The 19460-nt window shown below is 33.9% G+C and overlaps 1 protein-coding gene across 7 annotated transcripts in view; it reads left to right on the plus strand.

Annotated features, from left to right (window-relative positions):
- The window catches only part of bru3 (CUGBP Elav-like family member bruno 3), a 606527-nt gene that overhangs the window by 556399 nt on the left and 30668 nt on the right, over positions 1-19460 (plus strand). For all 7 annotated transcript variants that reach the window (XM_089246538.1, XM_089246542.1, XM_089246535.1 and 4 more), the window contains 4 exons: positions 6559-6630; positions 7433-7528; positions 7739-7882; positions 14727-14948. In XM_089246538.1, coding sequence (XP_089102664.1) covers positions 6559-6630; positions 7433-7528; positions 7739-7882; positions 14727-14854 — 440 coding nt within the window. In that variant the 3' untranslated portion in view covers positions 14855-14948. The remainder of the gene's footprint in view (positions 1-6558; positions 6631-7432; positions 7529-7738; positions 7883-14726; positions 14949-19460) is intronic.

The following is a 19460-nucleotide window of genomic DNA, read 5'->3' on the forward strand; positions in this document are numbered from 1 at the left end:
TCATCTTATGTTAGATTAGAATGTCTATGCGGTACACCAGTGACTGTTCATGACTGTTAATGACAATCCCAACTGATGACAAAGGTTTCCGCTCATGCATCGGGTATCTATTGTTGTGACCTTCCATTTTCAGGAAATACAGCTCAATATCTCGTAGAAACGTTTTGCCAAAAAACAGCCTATTCTCAACCTCCTATTTCATATACAGGATGATCCTGAATACATGAAACAAACTTTAAGAGGTGTGATAGAGAAATCCTGAACAAACATTTTTGGTCAAAGAATGTGCGGTCGCAATCACAAAGGCAGTAGAGAATGTTTTTGAAGAGTGTACAACAGCGCTTTACCAAAAACAAATATCATAATTTTTCGACGGATTTTCTGTGATAAGTGCTATCAATCATTTGAGGTTGCATATGCACCTTCAGATTGGATTGGAGTAATTTTTTATTGGTGCAAGAACCATCAAGGTCATGCTGCGCCAAACAATGATCAAACGGTATAATGACTGGTTGTAGAATTTGTGTTGCCCAGGTTGCACCTTGAGAAAGACTACCCACATTATAATACCGTGCACACTTGAATGGTTGATTGCACTTATTGTAGCAAATCCGTCACAAAATGTGATGCTATCTTTTGGTGAAGTGCAGTTGGGCATTCTCTAAAAACCACCCTCTTTGCTATTGCGATTTGACCACACATTCTAAGATCAAAAATGCTTGTTCAGATGTCTCATATCACTTCATAAATTTAGAATCGGCCTATATGGTGACATAGTCTCTTAAACAATGCTGACGTTTTGACTCATCTAAACGGCCATTTAACGACAATACTACAACAAGAATACTGTTGTTGACGACAGACTTATTTCCAGTGGTTAAAAATTTCTGTAGCTGGTGTTACAAACATTCACATTCATAGTTGTAATTGCGGCAAAAAAAAGTGGTTTCGTAATTATTTTCCATCAGTGTTTCACCATACTCAAAACTAATTATGATTTATGATTTCACAATTCAGACAAAGTATTCAGTTTGATTCCTTTTTTATTTTAATCGAATAATCTCATCATTCTCTTCGAGAAAAAACGCATATTTTCCTTCAACATAATAGTTTTTTTTTATAAATATCCTAGTCAGCTATTAGTCTACACTTTAATATAACACTATTTTTTGTTCTTTGTCTACAATACCAATTACAATAAATTGCAAAATTTATTTCGCCACGCATTCATTTCAATAGATGTTTTCCTTATATTTTTTTAGAATATTCACAGTTTCGTGGAAGTGGTAATTAGACCTTTTTCAGCTCTTAGATTTATCCAATTAGCAAGGGTGATATAATTAAATAAGAGTAGGTTAACTTTAATAGCTCAGAATGTGATAATTTCACTTCTAAGCAATACCCAGCAAGACCTTGTATGCAGTTTCGGGTGCAAGAAAAATCATTAATAAAAGGCGGCATTTCGCAAGCTGTCGGTAACACCTAAATCACGAAGTAATTAACTTGAAATTGTCGCTAATTGGTATACGTTCGCCTTCCAAAGGTCTTCTTTCCACCTTGGCTTTCCTTTTTTGTTTGTTTAGTATTCAATTTTTCTGGCATAAATGTGTGTATATATGGAGGACTTTCTAAATTAAACTACAACAGCTTTTTTTGTACTTCAGTTTTTTCAACGTAAATATCAAGCTGTAATGCTTTAAAATGTGTTTTGATGACATGAAACACCATTGATGCTGCCACCGTATGGAATTTATTTCTGCCGTTGACTATCTGTCACTAATATTGCAGAAATTACTTGTAAGTCGTGAGAAATATTGCCAATATAAATGTTGCGGTAAATTTTATAAATCCGGTTATTATGCATAACCGCCGAGCATTGTGGCAAGTTTGATAAATTTTCCTAAATTTATCACTTTCACCATGTGATTAAGCATAGCAATCATGCGTCGTTGGTAAATTTAATAAGTAATAAATTAATTATCGTCTTTACAGGCGATTAGTCACAGTATCCAAGCGTCGCATCGTTGGTGAACATGATAAATCTTATTATATGGTATACTATAGATAATAAATCGTACTATATGGTATGCTATACATGATAATTAACACATGTATTATATCATTATACCGGGACAGGATCGCAAAATTTGTTATTCTTATATCTGGGTCTAACTATATCCATCACACATACTAGACTCATTTGAAATTTTTTTCATATTTATCAAATTCACCAATTACACTGAGTACTAGGGTATTATGAATAATCAGAGATAAAGCCGATAAATTTCAATAGTGTGCGTGCGTGTGTGCGTGTGGTTATCACGCATAATCGACGGTAAAAGTGATAATGTTTCAGTATTTACCAAACTTACAAACGACGACGCTTGTGTGTGGGGGTATCTTTATATATATATATATATATATATATATATATATATATATATTAAAATCTTAAGTAAAAGTAATAAATTTATCAAACTTACCAAGATGATTTGTAAGTATGCATAATAACCGATTTCTCTTATTTACCCCGTTAGATATGTACCAAAAACACTTTTCATGTAAGATACCTCTAACTTTATTATCCAAAATACACAAGTTCGTTATTTGACTCCCACACTTGTCTCTCAATCTTATTACTAGAACCCGAATTGTGTGCATTTGTGCATATACTTTTGCATTTTTTGCCCTTTTCTATCAGTAATGCATACAAATGCATAAAAATAAAAGAATTTCCTGAATAAGTGATGTTCGTATGGTAATTTAAGCTCAATCACTTTTTTAAATAAACATTGTTCATACACCGAATAAAATAACGTGATAGTTTAATTTTCAAACGAGATTTAGAATGCTTTATATTATCTCAAAAAATCGATTATTATAAATTCACAATCCAAATGAACGCTCTTTTATCATGTAAAACATAAAACACAAAATAATAAAGCATCCCATATGCCTGTGATCTTAATCCACAGAAAAATGTTTCCATGGAAATTAATTATTCTTTGTTCCCCCAACTACACGGGAATTTCCATCGCACGTTCAAACACATCAGAATATCGGTATGCAATGGAAATTAGTAGCGACATGCATCTCTCTTGCTCTCTCTCTCTCTCTCTCTATTATACGAAAAACACGAGAAAACAAAGCAAAATAAAAACATTCCACGGAATTTACGTAAATAGAACAGTCTTTTTATTAGAACACCGAGTCTAATTATCTGAAAACAAAAGCAAAAACAAAATAAGAAACAAACACTTCGTACAAATTAATTCCCGTCTTGCTGTTCATGGATCAAAAAACATATATATATACACACACACACATTCAGGTATTATTTACCTAAATTAAAATTCAAAATAACCCGCAAAAACCAATTCAACTTTCTCTATAGCCTCTCTTAGAAAAAACTTTTCTTTCCTCTCTATATCCTATCTTCCATAACACGCCAAACTGAAATAGCATAAATTGCTTTTTATTGTGGCTTCTAAGTAATCCCCGACTAAGGCGGAGAAGAAATAATAATAAAAGAATAAATATTATAAAGAATTTTAGCTAGGAGAAAAAAAAAAGGAAATTGGAGAGTTAAAAAAACAGGAAAAGTGGGAAAGAAGAGAGCAGAATGAGATCGTCCTATGAAACGAGCATTATCTTAAGACTTATCTCTTGAATGGCAAAGTAAATAAGCTCTGCTCTCTTTTTATATATATACACTCCCATCGTACCTTCCATTACACTTTTCCCTTCAGCAGTATCTTAATAATGGTGATAAGGGAACTATGTGTGCAGAATTTTAAAGGACGGGAGAAAAATAGTAATAATAATAATAATAATAGTAATGAAACGAAAAGAAAAAGTTATTAAACATCAATTATTTTTCGAGATTGGTATAAGAGCAAAAATATATAATTAAACCTTTAATCTTTGTCCGTATTCATGTACACTTCTTAGTCATTCTCTGAGTGAGGAAAAAATAGATTTCGTTCTGTGTGTGTGTGTGTGTGTGTGTGTGTACTGAGGATGAAATTAAATGCACGACGGAAATTAGAAGTATGCATGTAAAAAATTTTCAACCAAAATATAAGGTTTTTTGCTAAAAATTACGTCTTCAAACAAAGCTTTTAAGCCTTAAAGAACGATAACATCATGGCTGCCCCGTTACCGTTTATTTATTTTTTCTTTAGGACAATGTATATTATTTTGAAACTTAATAGCTCATATTTTATGGTGGTTGGTACGTGTATTTTAATTTTCATTTTAAAAACTGAAAATTGGAATGAGAGACCACATACACACACACGTGCCGTATAATAAAGATGCCAATTTAATGATGAGGTAATTGGAAATAATCACCTAGATATAATTGATGTGATGCATTGATTTCAATATGAATCTATTTGATCAACTGGGAAATAACTGTCTTTTATATTGGTTTTTGTAATTGAAATCTACAACTATACTTGAAAAAGTTTACCCATACGTACCTCTATACCGATTTTTTTTTTATCACTGTTCATGGTCTGATATTATTTGAGGAAGTTTAGATGATATCTTTTATGGTTTTTAGCTTCTCTGTTGATTTTTGTTTTTATTTTGATATAAATTTTTTAGGCTCTTAAAAACCTTCACTAAAATTTGACTTGGTTTAAAATAATAATACTAGCACTGTAAAAAATTATACAAATACAAATACAAGGCCACAACAGGCAAAATGCCCAACGAAAACGATGAGAAAAAGATGCCCAATATATTTCTATAAAATGCAGCAACCCAATTAAAAATGCAGATACAAAAACTAAAAACTACTTATACATACATGACAAAATATAATACAATGCCCATAAAAAATATTTATGGTTGTCTTATCTAAGTATGGATAGCGTCTCGATTTACCTCAACATGTTCATCGTATTTCTTTCTAAACGTGTCAATTGTGTAAGAATTTATTACACCCGGGATTAAGCTATTCCATTTATTAACAACTTTATTAGAGAAAAATTCCCTGCGACACCGCAACCTAGAGTTGTCACTTACCAATTGATACTGGTGTGCCCTTGTCGAAACAGTCGATTGACGGCGTATTAGTGGTCCATCCTATATATCCCGTTGAAAATTTTGAACACTTCGATCATATTCCATCGACACCTGCGTTCTTCCAATGTAAACACCTTCAAAAAATGAAGACTCACTACATAACTCAAGCCCCGTGTGCCAACAAGGACACGCGTAGCTCTTCTCTGCACCCCTTCAACCAAGTCTGTGTTCCTCTGTAGGTGTGGTCTCCAAAACCTTACAGCATACTCCAGTCCAGGATGAACTGAGTCGCAAAAGCGGAAGAATGACTAGGGGAACGCGAAGAGACCTTTCTGAAAATGAAACCGAGCATTCTACTCGATTCTTTGAACACCGCTGAACAATGTTCAGAAAACCTAAGCCGCTCGTCAATGAGAATTCCCAAATTGCGAACTTTAGTTGCATCCGGGGTAGTGACTCCATTCAAGTCGTAAGACAAACGTGGCTGTTCGAACCAAAATGAGCGACCGTTCACTTGTCAACGCTGAACGTCATGCTCCATTCATTTGCCCATGCTCCAATCCTGTTTAACTTGTTGTGGAGCAACTCCCTATCGCTTTGATTAGCGACTACCCCTATTACCTTCACGTCATCTGCGAATTTGCTAGCAATACCATCGATACCCTGATCGAGTTTATTGATAAAAAGTGGAAAAAATATGGCGCCAAGGTCACTCCCTTGAGGAACTCCACTTGTGATGCCTGTCCAATCAAAGGATTCATCGTTCACCATAATCCAATTCTACGATTTGCCCAATCTCAATCTCCTGTACACTCTACAAGAGTTTAACATGCTAAACCGATCGAATGCCTTCTGAAAATCAAGGTAAACCACATCTATATTTTTTGTCTTTACCCAAAGCCTTAGTCACATGAGTATAGAAGCAAAGGAGGTTAGTTACATATGATTTCCCCTTCCTGAAGCCATGCTGATTTTCCGACAATACGTTATTCTCGTCTATCCACTTCACCAATTGCCTTTGGATAATAATTTCCAAAATTTTCGAAAAGGAGCTCGTAAAACTCACTGTACGATAATTTTACACAGCTTCTCTACCACCCTTTTTACATATCGGAACCACATAGCAAGCTTCCAATGCCTTGGGACGATACTCTCATCAACATTACTTCTGTAAATATGTGCGACTGGCCCCAACAATTCATAAACACATTCCTTAACGACCCGAGGATAGATATCATCTTGTTCTGGTGCTTTGTTTCCCTCGCGCAACAGTCCCGGCTAAAACTACGGCTATCGGTCGGCGAGTGGAGCGCGTTAAAAACACGTTCGATCCCTACCGTGGCTAAGACGAGAATGAGTGATATGAATGATATTATGAATTATAGCCACAAATTCGTTAGTTGTAGTGATTATAGGGAATTACACTTAATTTATGCGTGCTTTATTCGATAAAGTTTGTTATTTTGAAAACGTTTAATAAGTAGAATTAAGACGAATTAATTATCATTTCTTTCATCATTACAGCTCAAGCCATACCAAATGGGGATGCTTTGCCACCTACTGCCTATCCAAGTTTGCAGCCCTATGCAGGATTACGTACGTATACCGTTATGCGTTTTTTGTGATTTAATGATTTCATTGAGTCATCTAACAACTTTGATATAGGCTGAGAGCTTTAGCGAAAGTCTTGTCGAAAAGATATAAATTTTACTAATTTTTGGATAAAAGAAATGTATGCATAGTAATATGCCATAAATTATGTATTTAATCATATTCTCATCATTATATTCTAATAAAAAAGAATGGTAAGAATCAGAAGCTCAGAAGCTATTTAGCCAATATGAATTAATCTCGTAGAGACTCCCTATATCTCCCATAAAAAAAAATAAGAGCATATTAGATTAGTAAAGTCATCAAATCCGAAAAAATTCTCAATAATGGATGTGGTTTTTCCTCACACCATTACATAATGATGTTTCATCCTCTTAATGATGTAAGTTGTCTATAAATAGTTTATTTTCTAATAGGTTTTTCAAGAAATTGAGCTGAGGCCAACACTACATCTTTCAATAGCGTCTTATGCATAGTCAGTTGCGGTGGAATTAGAATTTATTCAGAGTGGTTTTCAGACAGTGTCCATCATGGCCTGTCCTTGTTCTCGAATCAACTCGAGTCACACAATCGCCTATATCCTAAATCTGTTGCATGATCTCGGTTCTATAACCTACAGGACACTGATCATTCATCTTCAAACATAAAGCTTACTCCTTATGGCATTTATTATCATTCGATAAATTTTATGTAACTAACTGTATAGAAAAAAATTATTGAAAATTATACCAAATCACAATTATTCTGTATTACTTTGCATCTATGTTACGGTTTGAAATTTTTACAGCGGCCTACCCAGCACCATTTGGCCAATTCGGGCAAGCTCTGACTCCTCAACCGGCTGTAGTAACTCAAACCCAACGGGAAGGTGCATGCATACAAGGTAAGTCATACGATTTAAAATGATAAATAAATAAAATAACCCCAAAAATTGTACATTAGGTATTCTGCATGACGGTTTCAAAATAACCATTCAAAAAAATTGTATTTAGAATACAGAAAAAATTAATTAAGAAAATTTTGGTACGTTTTAATGAATCTAGTTTTTGTTATGTGGCATCTGAACTGTCTAACAATAATGTTTCCATAAAAGGTCCAGAAGGTTGCAACCTTTTCATCTATCATTTACCGCAAGAATTCGGTGATGCTGAACTCATGCAGATGTTCATGCCTTTCGGCAATGTCATCAGCGCCAAGGTTTTCATTGACCGCGCCACAAATCAGAGCAAGTGCTTCGGTAAGTGCTTTTCTCGTAATCCATAATAACTCTCGATAGTTAAGTTCTTGGTGTCAAGCCATGTATTTTTGTTTCCGAAATGTGATTTTCAAAATACTTTTTGTAGTTGAATAACGCTAAAAACTATAGATGAATAATGCAAATGCCTTTGAACTGAATAAATCTAGCTCACACCGTATAATCTCAAAGTTTCTTCAAGAACAATTAAAATTTTTCGAAGAGCATTTCAAAACTAGGATACTCCTTTTTCATTGCGTATTCTGAAATCTGAAAATCTTTGCTGCCCCTCGAAATCTCTTGACTTTCTCCATCCGTACCAGAGAAAACAAAAAGCAAGTTCGACTTTCGGGAATATTTTATACTGTTTGCTTAAACAGCTCAACAAGCGAACGTTAGTGTTTGAAATTTTCCTCCTTCCCATCCTCTCTGAAGAAAATGAATTATAAAATAAAGCTCCTCTTAAAATGTTACTTAGAGTTTTAAAGTGGGAGTTTCGTGCTGCTCCTCCTCGTCTTATTCGACTTTAAAATTTCATTCTTGGCAACGTTTAGTGCATTGCAAGCAAGCATATCATTGCCAGGCGGAATTCTACTTTAAATACGTTTCAAGTGTGTCTTTCGTGTTTGGAACTAGTCTTAATTACTCAAACAACAGTATGTTTTAGATGCTGAAGGGAAGCTTGTGTGTGCGTGTGTGTGTGTGGAAACATTCATTGTGGTTTAAAATGCTACAAGACGTTCCTACTGATGATAAGCGGGCTCTTTATTCACGGGTTTGATCAAGAAAACCAAAGAACATTTGTGTTTTGAATCAAACGTGTTTATTTATTTTTTGAATGTTTCTTCTTTGTTTCGAATAATAAACACTTCAAATTTTTAATTTTTGATATAATAGAGATATCAGAAATATAGGAAAATATTATAGCGGCATTTTTACTGTTATTATATTCTCAAGTCACAATAGAGTTATGGATGAATTTTCATTTGTTTCTATATAGTTCTCAACTTATAGGAAGTTTCATTCAGGGGAAAATATTCTTTTTCAATATTTTAAATACGTTTTAATATTCTTTCAACGTTTTTAATGCTCCGGAAGATACATTTTAAACTTTTAATGGAAGTTTATCCTGAAACAAAACTCCTGAAAAAAAATTTCTGGAATCACAAAAAAAAAATTGCAAAGTATATCTGAAATTCTATCTATGCTTGGTATTTTGCATCACGTTAGCCTGAATTCAGGGACCAAAAATCCCGAATAAAATGTTTTTATTTGCCTACCCCCATTCAAATTACGCAGCCTATCAGACCCTATAAATAAATATCGTTGAAAACTGGGGAACCCACCTTATGCAAATCAAATGGCTATGCATAAAATAAATGAGCTACCTCAAAATATCCTGGCTGCATATAAAATGAGGCAGTTTCCACTAAGCACGGCCCAACTTACCGCTTAAAATATTATTCATATATTTATAAGTATCTAGCACCGTTTGGTGTCACTAACACTACACCGCTCTTCGCTCCTTTTCTACACCGCCACCTTTTTCGCAGACCTTGCCGTTTCGCCCTGCTTTGCGAAACACCCTAAACTTTAAAAGTGCGAAAGCATAAAACCTAGCCATTTATTTGGTTATATGGTCCGTCCGCCCTTCGATCTCCTCCTGGCTTGAAAATTTCTCGCCCCGTCGAGCTCGTTCCCTTGATTTCGGAAGTAATGAGACGGTTTTGAGAAACGCCCGCTTCCGCAGCTGTTACCCAGTCCAGTGCTAAAACCTCTCCGTAAAATACCTAGGCGAGCACACCTCATGCTCTTTACCCCCAACTCAGAAAGGATACATTTTTACAGCGGTATCTTACTGGTGTTTACAGCTCTGCAAGGCAAATGATGTTTCCCGAGCACGTTGATACTGTCTAAGTCTATCTCTGAAGTGGTAATGAAGGGGAGAACCAACGACTATCGTCCAAAAAGATTGTGTGAAATCATATTGCTTAGTCGTGGTTATTTCCTGTTTGGGACTTAGCAGGACCCAGTAGATGGCTTTTCTCTCCCCCATTCCACTAGACAGCAATCATATACACTCTCAATAATTTTTAAATATGAGGGTACGTATCATAATTTAGACGTTCACGACAGATATCTAACAGTTTCATTGCTCATTCCCAGTGAAAAATGTTAGATGGTGTGAAGTGCATGATGAACATGATAATGGGTTCAACGGTTTATAAATCTGCTTTAACCCTTTAATTTGCAAGCATTGAAATACTCAGAGGAGAAACTTTTTGAAGAGTTATATCAAGCGAATGAGGTACCCTTAATGCTATTGCACGACAAAAAAAAATTATTGTCGATATTTAAAAAATATGAGATATTCCACTTCGGGAAACACACTGTATTTATGATTTATGCTGCATAAATGATTTACATAGATTTGTATAGCATAAAAATGTCATTTATTATTTGCTAACTTACTTTTCTATCATTTTTGAAGAATGTATAGCAATCTGTCTCCTCCACACATGGCATTTATCTCCAAAATTCAAAGGTTAAAAATTGTTCTTCCTTGACTTGACAAGAAATGAGAGACGTGTACTTTTGAGCCATTCTGCTGGCAATTACATAAACTTCATGAACAGCTCAGAAGTAAAATTCGAATGTTTAGGAGTTGCTTAGAAGCATCAATGCTCAAAATATACAATGCTTTTTTTGAAAAATATGAGAAACTCACTCATGGTGTTCACTTGAGTATACAACACCGCCAAATAACGGGTTAACGTTATTTTAAATATTTTACAGAATACTTGATAATTAATAATAAATTCTATACGATGAAAAAAATTTTTAGTCCTTTTCATTATTTATATTGAATAATTACCGTTCATTCTGATATCACTACCTACAGATAATTATTTAATTTCATCTATCATCATAAAAGCTCCATAAATATCAAATAAGAATTATTTAATAAATGAACAACGGAATAACAATGAGGGATGAATAAAATATCCCAAACTGTATTGCTGGAAGCTACAAGTTAAGTAATCATTGAAATTGAGAAAAAAAAATTTAAATATTTTTATTTCTTACAATGTATAAATTTCTTCAAGCACACACAAAATGGGTTTCTGAAAAAAAATATGCAAGGTTAATTCCTAAACCTAAAATATTAATATTCTGTATAACACTCGATTACTTTCCACTTCGTAAAGTTGAATTCTCATCTTCAAAACTTAATATGTTGTGAAGTTAGCTTATAGTATTTATAAGTGTTACTATTGACAACTCTCAACTTTGAAAACTGAATAAGTTGTGAAGTTGTTTTTCTCTTTATTGCAAAAAATAACCAAGTTCCAGGATAGAAAAATTATTAATCACTAAAGTGTGACTAATCAAAGCTAGTTGATCATCTACAATCGATATTACATTTTAACATCTTTAGCAAAAGTTTCTTTAAATATTAAGTAATATATATATATATATAAAATCACACACAAAACCCTTTCAGCATTTTTTTCCAGTTTTACCGGGGGCAATATGAACTAGATATAAATGGCATTCTAAGTTTCATTTTAATCTCATATAATATATATTTGGAGAGTCTTGTGGTAGCTTCCTATACTTTACGTACAGGAAAGAATATAAATATATGTATCGTGGAATTTACCCCAGTGGATTTCCCGGATTACATACAAGAAATGTTTTATTGTTTCTCTTTCATTAGTTACCGCATTTCTTTAGTCTCTAAACCACAATTTTTTTGTTTCTGTTTTCTCTCCTTTTTTGTACATTCTCAGCAATCATCCCTCGCTCTTTTCACTTCTCAGCAGAATTCTCACTTCATTTTCTAAATACGACCTTTAGAGGCTTTAATGGCTTTTTGGCTGCCGTGGAATTCGGAGCGTCACCAAGCCTTGCACTCTCCCACAGAAGCGGAGTTAATAACCCCCGAGAGTGATACAAATTTATTTTTACAGTGTCATTCCTGCTTTTTCAGAGGAGAAAAAAAAAACCCGGGGAGGAAAGAAACTGCGATGGATTCATACTTGTATAAGCCAGTTGTAGCAAATGGAGCCGTATGTTCGTCTAGAGACACATCTCATCCTCTTTCCGATAACGAAAGGATTGCAATCCGGATAAATAAATAAGTAAAAAAAAGAAAGAAAAGGTGACACACACGAGGAAGAAATAAAAGAAAAAAAAGATGATAGAGAAGAACGAGAGAAGGGTGAAAAAGAAATAAACTTACACAAAAATAAACGTTTTTCTCCCTGGCCAAAAAGAAACATGGGCGCTAAGTCGTTACAAAGGCTGAAGACGAACTAAAAAATTGATGTATGTTATTGCCGGTGGTTTTAAGGGAAAACGACGGGAGGATAGGGAACATGGTGTGTGTGTGTGGGAAAAAATTTTAAAACGATAAGGAAGAACTTGTATATCTCTTAGAAAGCTTGGAAAGAAAAAGCTTTTTTCAAGGGAAGAACAAAAAACAAGAGAGCCCCCAATAGAGGCAAAAGATGTCTTGGGAATTATCGTGGTAAGGTGTGTGGAATCCTGTATTTCTCTTTACCTCCAAGATTTTCTTTTTTCTTTACTATTTCCAGCAATGAATGTTTCTTTCACAAAATTTTATTTCATTTTATTTTATTTTATTTTTTATTATTATTCCTATCTAATCCCGAAGGCCCAGTTGTGGAATAGCCCTTAAAGCTGTAAACGTTCGTTTTTCTTTTCCTATTCCTTTTCATTCTCCTTGTGTCTCTCCTCACTTCCAACATACAACAGCCAGAGTTCTTTGCAGAGGTTCATTATTAATCTGGGAAGGAAGCTACAGTTTTCACAAGGAAAAGGAACTTGCTTTATGATGAAATATTTCAAAAGAGAACGGGGGAATGGGGTTTTTTTTTTTGCTATTTTTTGAATAACCAAAAAAAAATGTAATAAAAAATATTGGTGACTTAAAAGAAAAAAAAAACTGTTTAAGATATTTCTTTAAAAAAACACTTTATTTCGCCATTAAACATAATGAGAATTTATTGATTCTCAGTTCTTATATTTACGCGAGAAAATATAAACTTGTTTTTCTTTTAAAGCGTTATTGTTATCGTTGAAATGAATGGGATATACTAGATGATATAGCTTTGATTTCCAATGGCTGTTAGGGTGGAAGTTAGTGCATCCTGAAGTTTGCATTTCTTATAAATTTATTCTTACGGCCCTCTCTCTGTTCCCCTTTAACAAATATAATTTACGGCTCTTTATCGGAATCGAAGCTGTATGTATTCTTGGCTCTCTGTTGTTCCTGTTTTAACTCAACCTCTCATGCCATCATCTATAGAAATGAAGACTTTTTACTTCTTTTTAATTTCAGTTTCTTTTCTAAATAGCGGTGGCGACGGATTTTCACAGGGGAAAATAGCTTCTGTTTTCTATTATAAAAGCAAACAGCAAATAAATTCAATTTTATTTCATTGAAAAAAAAAATTCCTTATGAAAAGAAAATTGTGGAGACGCGATGAAAATTGATGTTAGAGAGAGTGTGTGCGGTTAAAGAGGGGACTTAGACGGGAAACATAATAAGCTGAAAATGTCGCTTTTTTTAAGCTGGTTTTCCAATCAAGTTGAATATGCATATAGTAAAAACGAAATTCAAATTCCTTCGACCGGTAATTGAACCGTTGAAACTTTCACATCATCACCCCCTCGTATTATTATCGTATTGCTTCTACACAACTGTGAATAGGTATAGGATTTTTATTGCTTCATTCTGTCGAGTAGCTCAAAAATCGAGGATCTCCAATGATAGCTATGTATTTTCTATTGTTAACGGGAATCGGTGTCAATATATCGTTTATTATAAGTGTATATGCATGTACATTCTCTATTTATAGACCTATATTACGGATCACAATAAATAATTACTTAGCGCAAAACAAATTTGATTCTAAGTTCATGAATCAAGACATGATAGAAATATTTTCATCCAACAAATGCTTGACGAAAAAAAGTTATAACATTTAATAATAATAATAACGTGATCTTCACGTATTCCCAAGGGATCAGCATGATCCGTCCAGGGAATTTGTTAGAGTTAGGTTAGTAGACATCCATGCCCGAACCCAGACCTGCACAGTGAGAATCTAGTTCCCTAACCACTCGACTGCCAGGGCAAATTATTGTTTTTTTCCACATTAATGGGAAAAAAACGAAATTTTAAATTATTTGATTTGATCACCATTGTGGTGATTACCATTCCTTTATTTTCAAAAATATCGTTTAAAACATTGAATAAGTTTATATAGTTGCAGAAATAGATTACTAAGAGCTGTCTTTTCTCATCCAAGTCATACATGCTTTACAGGTGAACTGTTTTTGTTCCTTTTTTTGGAACCGTTATAAAAATATCAATTTCAAAAAAAAAAAGTATTGGGAATCATATCAGAGAGTGCATACAAAGTGAGAAATTCCACTTATAATTTAACTTAAAATAATTATTTGGTAGTACGTGGAAGTTTTTGCATAAATTGCCAGTCCACAGTTTTTCGAGTCACACACATTCTAACCAATAATCGATGATAATGTTTGTATAATAATTGATGATTTATTCACTATTTTAAGGATCGAAAACGATTATGTTCTGGAATAATATGCTGTTATCATACGAAAAGTATTAAAGACGAAGTATTTTAGTTATATTTGACATCTCCATATTTTTTATGGGCATCTTTTTCCAGCTACCTACGTTGGGAAATTTACCTGTTGTGGCCTTTGTGTCTGTATGTGTATAAAAAAAAATGGTTCTAAACCATATTCCACCAATAGTTAATAATGTCCAATTTTTGTTTTCTAGGTTTCGTGAGTTTCGATAACCCCACCAGTGCTCAGGCAGCAATCCAAGCCATGAACGGGTTCCAGATAGGAATGAAGCGGCTTAAGGTTCAGCTGAAGCGTCCAAAAGACGCTAACAGGCCATACTAGTAGAGGCACTACGTGCCCTTATGAAAAAAACAAAAAACAAAAAAAACCTAAAAAAAATATATAAAAAAAATACAGCACCAATACCTTCAAAAGGGTAAGTCTATGTTAATAAATTCCTTTTTGTTATATTACTTTTTTTTTCTACCGCAGCATGTATACGTATTCTCGATAGATGGGCATTACTCATTAATTCCTAACGTTTTAATCTAAATTTCATCAAAACAAAATATCCAATCAAGTTTAAATCGAAAATTCTTATAGATTTTTTTCATTGGTCTGAATGTTCGTGTTTGTTGTTGATGGAAATATGATGAGCTCATGTCACCACGATAAAAAAAAAAATAATAAGTAGAATCTCCATGTAACGTGTCATGCTTCTTGGCAATGACGGCAGCGCTACATGACAATTCTGACTCCACGTCAATATAAAAGAGACGTAATAAAAACAGTACCTGCCTCACAAAAAAAAAAAGAAACACCCGATTTTTATCAATTAAATTTAAAGTCTTCAAAGTAAATTCAACTTTTTTTATGTATGTGTTCAAAGTTTTTGTTTCTTCTCAGGCTCATTTTTCTACAATAATCGTTATTAAAACGGAAGAAGCGATTTAGTTGGTTTTTGTTTTTTTCTTCACCCTTAATCTTTTTGGAAAAGAATTAAGATTTGAAAAAAAAACAAATAGTAAAAAAATTCTTTTGCCTGATGTGAGATCGTGTTAGCAGTCACGTGACTTCATTTCTTGAAAACAAAGAAGAAGAAAAAGACAAGAAGTTTCCTCATTAATTAACGTTCCTAAACTTAATCTGTCTCTATACGATAGGAAAAAAAATATATATATATATTTAAGTCGATTAATTAAAAAGACGCTTCTTTTCGTTGAAGTTCTATCAAAGTCTCGAAGAAAAACAAGAGACAGTGATGAATCGGGAATCGATAATATCAGTTGGGGAAAAAAATTAAAACGAATTAAAAGAACACAGAAATGAATTTTCTATAGTTTTTTTTTCTCTCTGTTACCCTTGCTACATCATCAGAGTCAAGTTGCTCTTGTCAGCTTCCTGAAAACACCGAGACGTGTAAGAGTATTTTCCCCTAAAACTACTGGAACAGTACCACCAGATGTTACTTAGAACGTGCATTAGTAAAAGATGCAAAACTAGAACTTTCTAGAATTTTTTTTTCGATGGGTTTTTCATGGTGTATGCCTCAGATTGTAGGTTCTGTCGCCCAAGCTGCCTCTACAAGTTTTATTAACTTCCATAATTTTAACCTATTTTGACATAAACCAGCGTTTCTCAACTTTACTGGACCCAAGAGCCATTGAAATATCTGGTATGATTCGACGGATCTCTAACTTCCGACTTTATACAATTCTTAAGTTTTTCTTCGACGAAGCTTATTAGAATTTGTAATCTTTACTTAGAATGATGTTGTGAAGGAAGATGACTTTCATAAATTATACTATGATAATTATGACTATTGTATGAATACTCATCTTACATACTTGTCATGATCAACGTTTTTTCCGTGAACTACTCGTACATTTCAAGTTACTGCGAGTTCCAGTAGTACTTCATTTTCCACTCATTCTTAATTTTAAGTCATTTCAGCAACAATTGGTGCCAAGAAGTTGCTGAATGTTGCAATGTTGCTCAATTGGCTATATCCCATATTTTGCCGTATTTCAAATCAGTTTCTCGTATTTTCCTCAATGGAAATGGTCCCCAATCACGATGAATGTTTTTTTTATGAAATAAATTTTAGCTATAACTGCTATTTGCTGCAGTCCTTTATTTCCCCAGTCTTCAGAAATTTTAGCAATAATCAGAAAATTTGTCGTAAATTGCATTCTTAGCCAATTAACTCCATATTTAGTATTGCGACAAACAGTATTTTCCTCAATAACATATGGTTATCCTAAGTGTGAAAGTCTAAATTCTATTTAAGAACCCATAAGAATATTATTAAAATCAATAAAATTTATTGATAAAATTTTGCTAAAATCAATAAGAACATTTTTCATTTAGTTAGTATTAAAATTGCCAAGTCTATAGTTGCAGACCACCTGTACCATCGTCGCAGACCATAAATTGAGAAACACTGACATAAACTATTCCTCCTGAGTTTCAAAATTACTAAGACAAAGCACGGTATGTTCATCATATTAGGCTCCTGTTCAGTTTCGTATGATACAACGTGAAGATACCTAACGAGTACTTCAAACCGAAACTACCACTCAAACTCATTACATACGTGAACATCATTGACAATATTCTTTGAAATTTCACTCATATCAAACATGCCTTTTCTGGTGAAATTGGAATCGACATGCCTACTGATTGTCAATTAGAGTCACTCAAACTCTTTGGTTGCTCATCAACCATATATTAAACGCAGCCAATGAGCTGGTGATGTTTAATGAGAATTCTCTTCTCCAATACAAAATTTCATAAATTTCTTAACCACTCTGAATCAAAACGGGCATGATATGTCCTTTAAAACATTCTCTGCTACAAGGGTGCTCAGGACTAACGATGTTCAAGTAGAACTTGCGAGTACGATTTCGGTACATAAAATACCAGACCATTCCAAGAGCATCCTCGTTCTGTTATGTACATCGTGTCCAAATCATTGGTGCGATTCGTTGGATTCCCCTCTCTCTTATTCTACATCCGTCCCTTACCCACGAAATTGCTACCAGAAAAGGTTAAGGACCCTTCAAAAACGGAACATAGGAACTGGAATAATGAGCCCGAATTTTCTAAGCTTAAAATCTTCTGAAAAGTTACCCTCCACCACTGTACTTACGTCCTCGAAGTGTAGCCTCCCTTTCTATTGTTCGACTGCTGAGAAAGATTTCCGCCCAAGACTCGCTCTCTTTTACTCCAAAAGCTGAAGGATTCGTGATAGAGTCTAGTACTGAAAGGAAAGCTTTTGCATGGGGGGCTCTTTGAATTGGAATCACGCTGTGAATACAATTAGATCGCGATGATTTCATTACTAAACTTTATGATCGGAATATGACAAAAGGAGAGCTGAGTTGGGTTGGGCGCAGTCGTCGCCAAAGACACGGCATGCTCTCGTGGAAGCATTTCTAGAATAAATAAATCCTTTTGATACCTCAAAATCTTCGCATTGCCTCTTCAAAAAGAGTAAATTTCATTTTGAAACACGTTGTGTTCCATTTTTTTCTCGTTCATGGAAAATACAGGATGGTTTAGAAACAGATGAAATCATCCGATTTCAAAATGATATATTTCTTAAAACTAAAAACACAGAATGATAACCCTGTATGTTTCCGTGTATATTTTGAATATACACGGCAAATACCATACGCGATAAAAAAAAAACGCGTTGTGCCAATTTCTTTTCACGGTTTTTTTTTTCTTTTTGGTATTTTAAAATGTACATCTTTTAGTGTCATTTCAGTACAAAATACGGCTAAGTCAATACAATACTTCTTTATGTAAAAAGAGTTGATTCCTTGTCGGTGTCATTTTTTTGAAAGCTGTTGAAGTTTTACGTGTTCAAAAATTTATAAAATTGTACCGAACTGAACAAATTAAAAATAAAATTCAAGGTAAAAACTATTCAGTGCTAATGAGCAAGATTTTATCTGTTTATAGATATTAATAAAATAAAGCCGAATTATATATTTTACTCTCAATAAGCCATTTCAGCTAATTAAATAATCCATTCTAATCAATTGAATCGTTGTTTTGGTGTGCTGTTCCAATTAAAAATATGCTAATAGAACCCATTTACTTCCATATTTGTAAAAAAAAATTCATGGAGGATGGACCATAGAAATTGTGAATATAAAGGGAAAATGCCAAGTTTTAGATTGCTAAAAATAAAAGATGCTTGTGTGTCGTTTATGAAACTTTTGTTGAAGAAGTGAAATACTGTCTAGTTAACAGAAAGCTTTGTGCTTTTTGACATCCATATTTTATGGGCATCTTTCTTCAGCTACCTCGTTGGGCAATTAGCCTGTTGTGGCTTTTGTAATGACATTTGCATTTATTTGCCATAATCATCTTTCAGAATGTTCCTGAGACTAGTGTGTGGCATGTTTTCAGGGGAAAAAATGCGTTGCAAGGTATAAAAAGCACATAACTTACAAGTTCCGAAGGTTAGTGACGATCTAAAACGTCTGAAATTGTGCTTTCGCATACAAAAGGCTATGGAGGTGGAAAATCTGTGCATCTGACTGCAGAATGTTCTGCAATATTGCCTTGATATCATACTGGTGACTAGAGGAAATCATATTAAACATTTATAAAGAAATTTCATGTATTACTTATCAATTTATTGATTGAAAAAAATATGCAAAAGATGCAAATAATATATATATGCATCACTCTGCAATCGGATGATTCTTTCTGGATCACCCCGTATATTAGAAATAAAGTCACCAAGCTTAACCTTCTATGGGTTAAGAACCCTCATAAAAACGTATTGAACGGCAGGATCCTAGGACTGGGATCTTTGGCGGGGCTCCCAAGCCAGACATTTCATAGGCTCTTCTCTAGTGAACTTATAGCATGAAAAAAATATAACTCTGTCTTGGGCCCAAAGTTAGAGCCATATCAGCCTTATACATGT

This window comes from Pholcus phalangioides, unplaced genomic scaffold (genome assembly GCF_987345545.1).
Source record: "Pholcus phalangioides strain wild (caught in Gottingen) unplaced genomic scaffold, Ppha-v1.0 ptg000017l_1, whole genome shotgun sequence".
Taxonomy (NCBI): Eukaryota; Metazoa; Arthropoda; class Arachnida; order Araneae; family Pholcidae; genus Pholcus; species Pholcus phalangioides.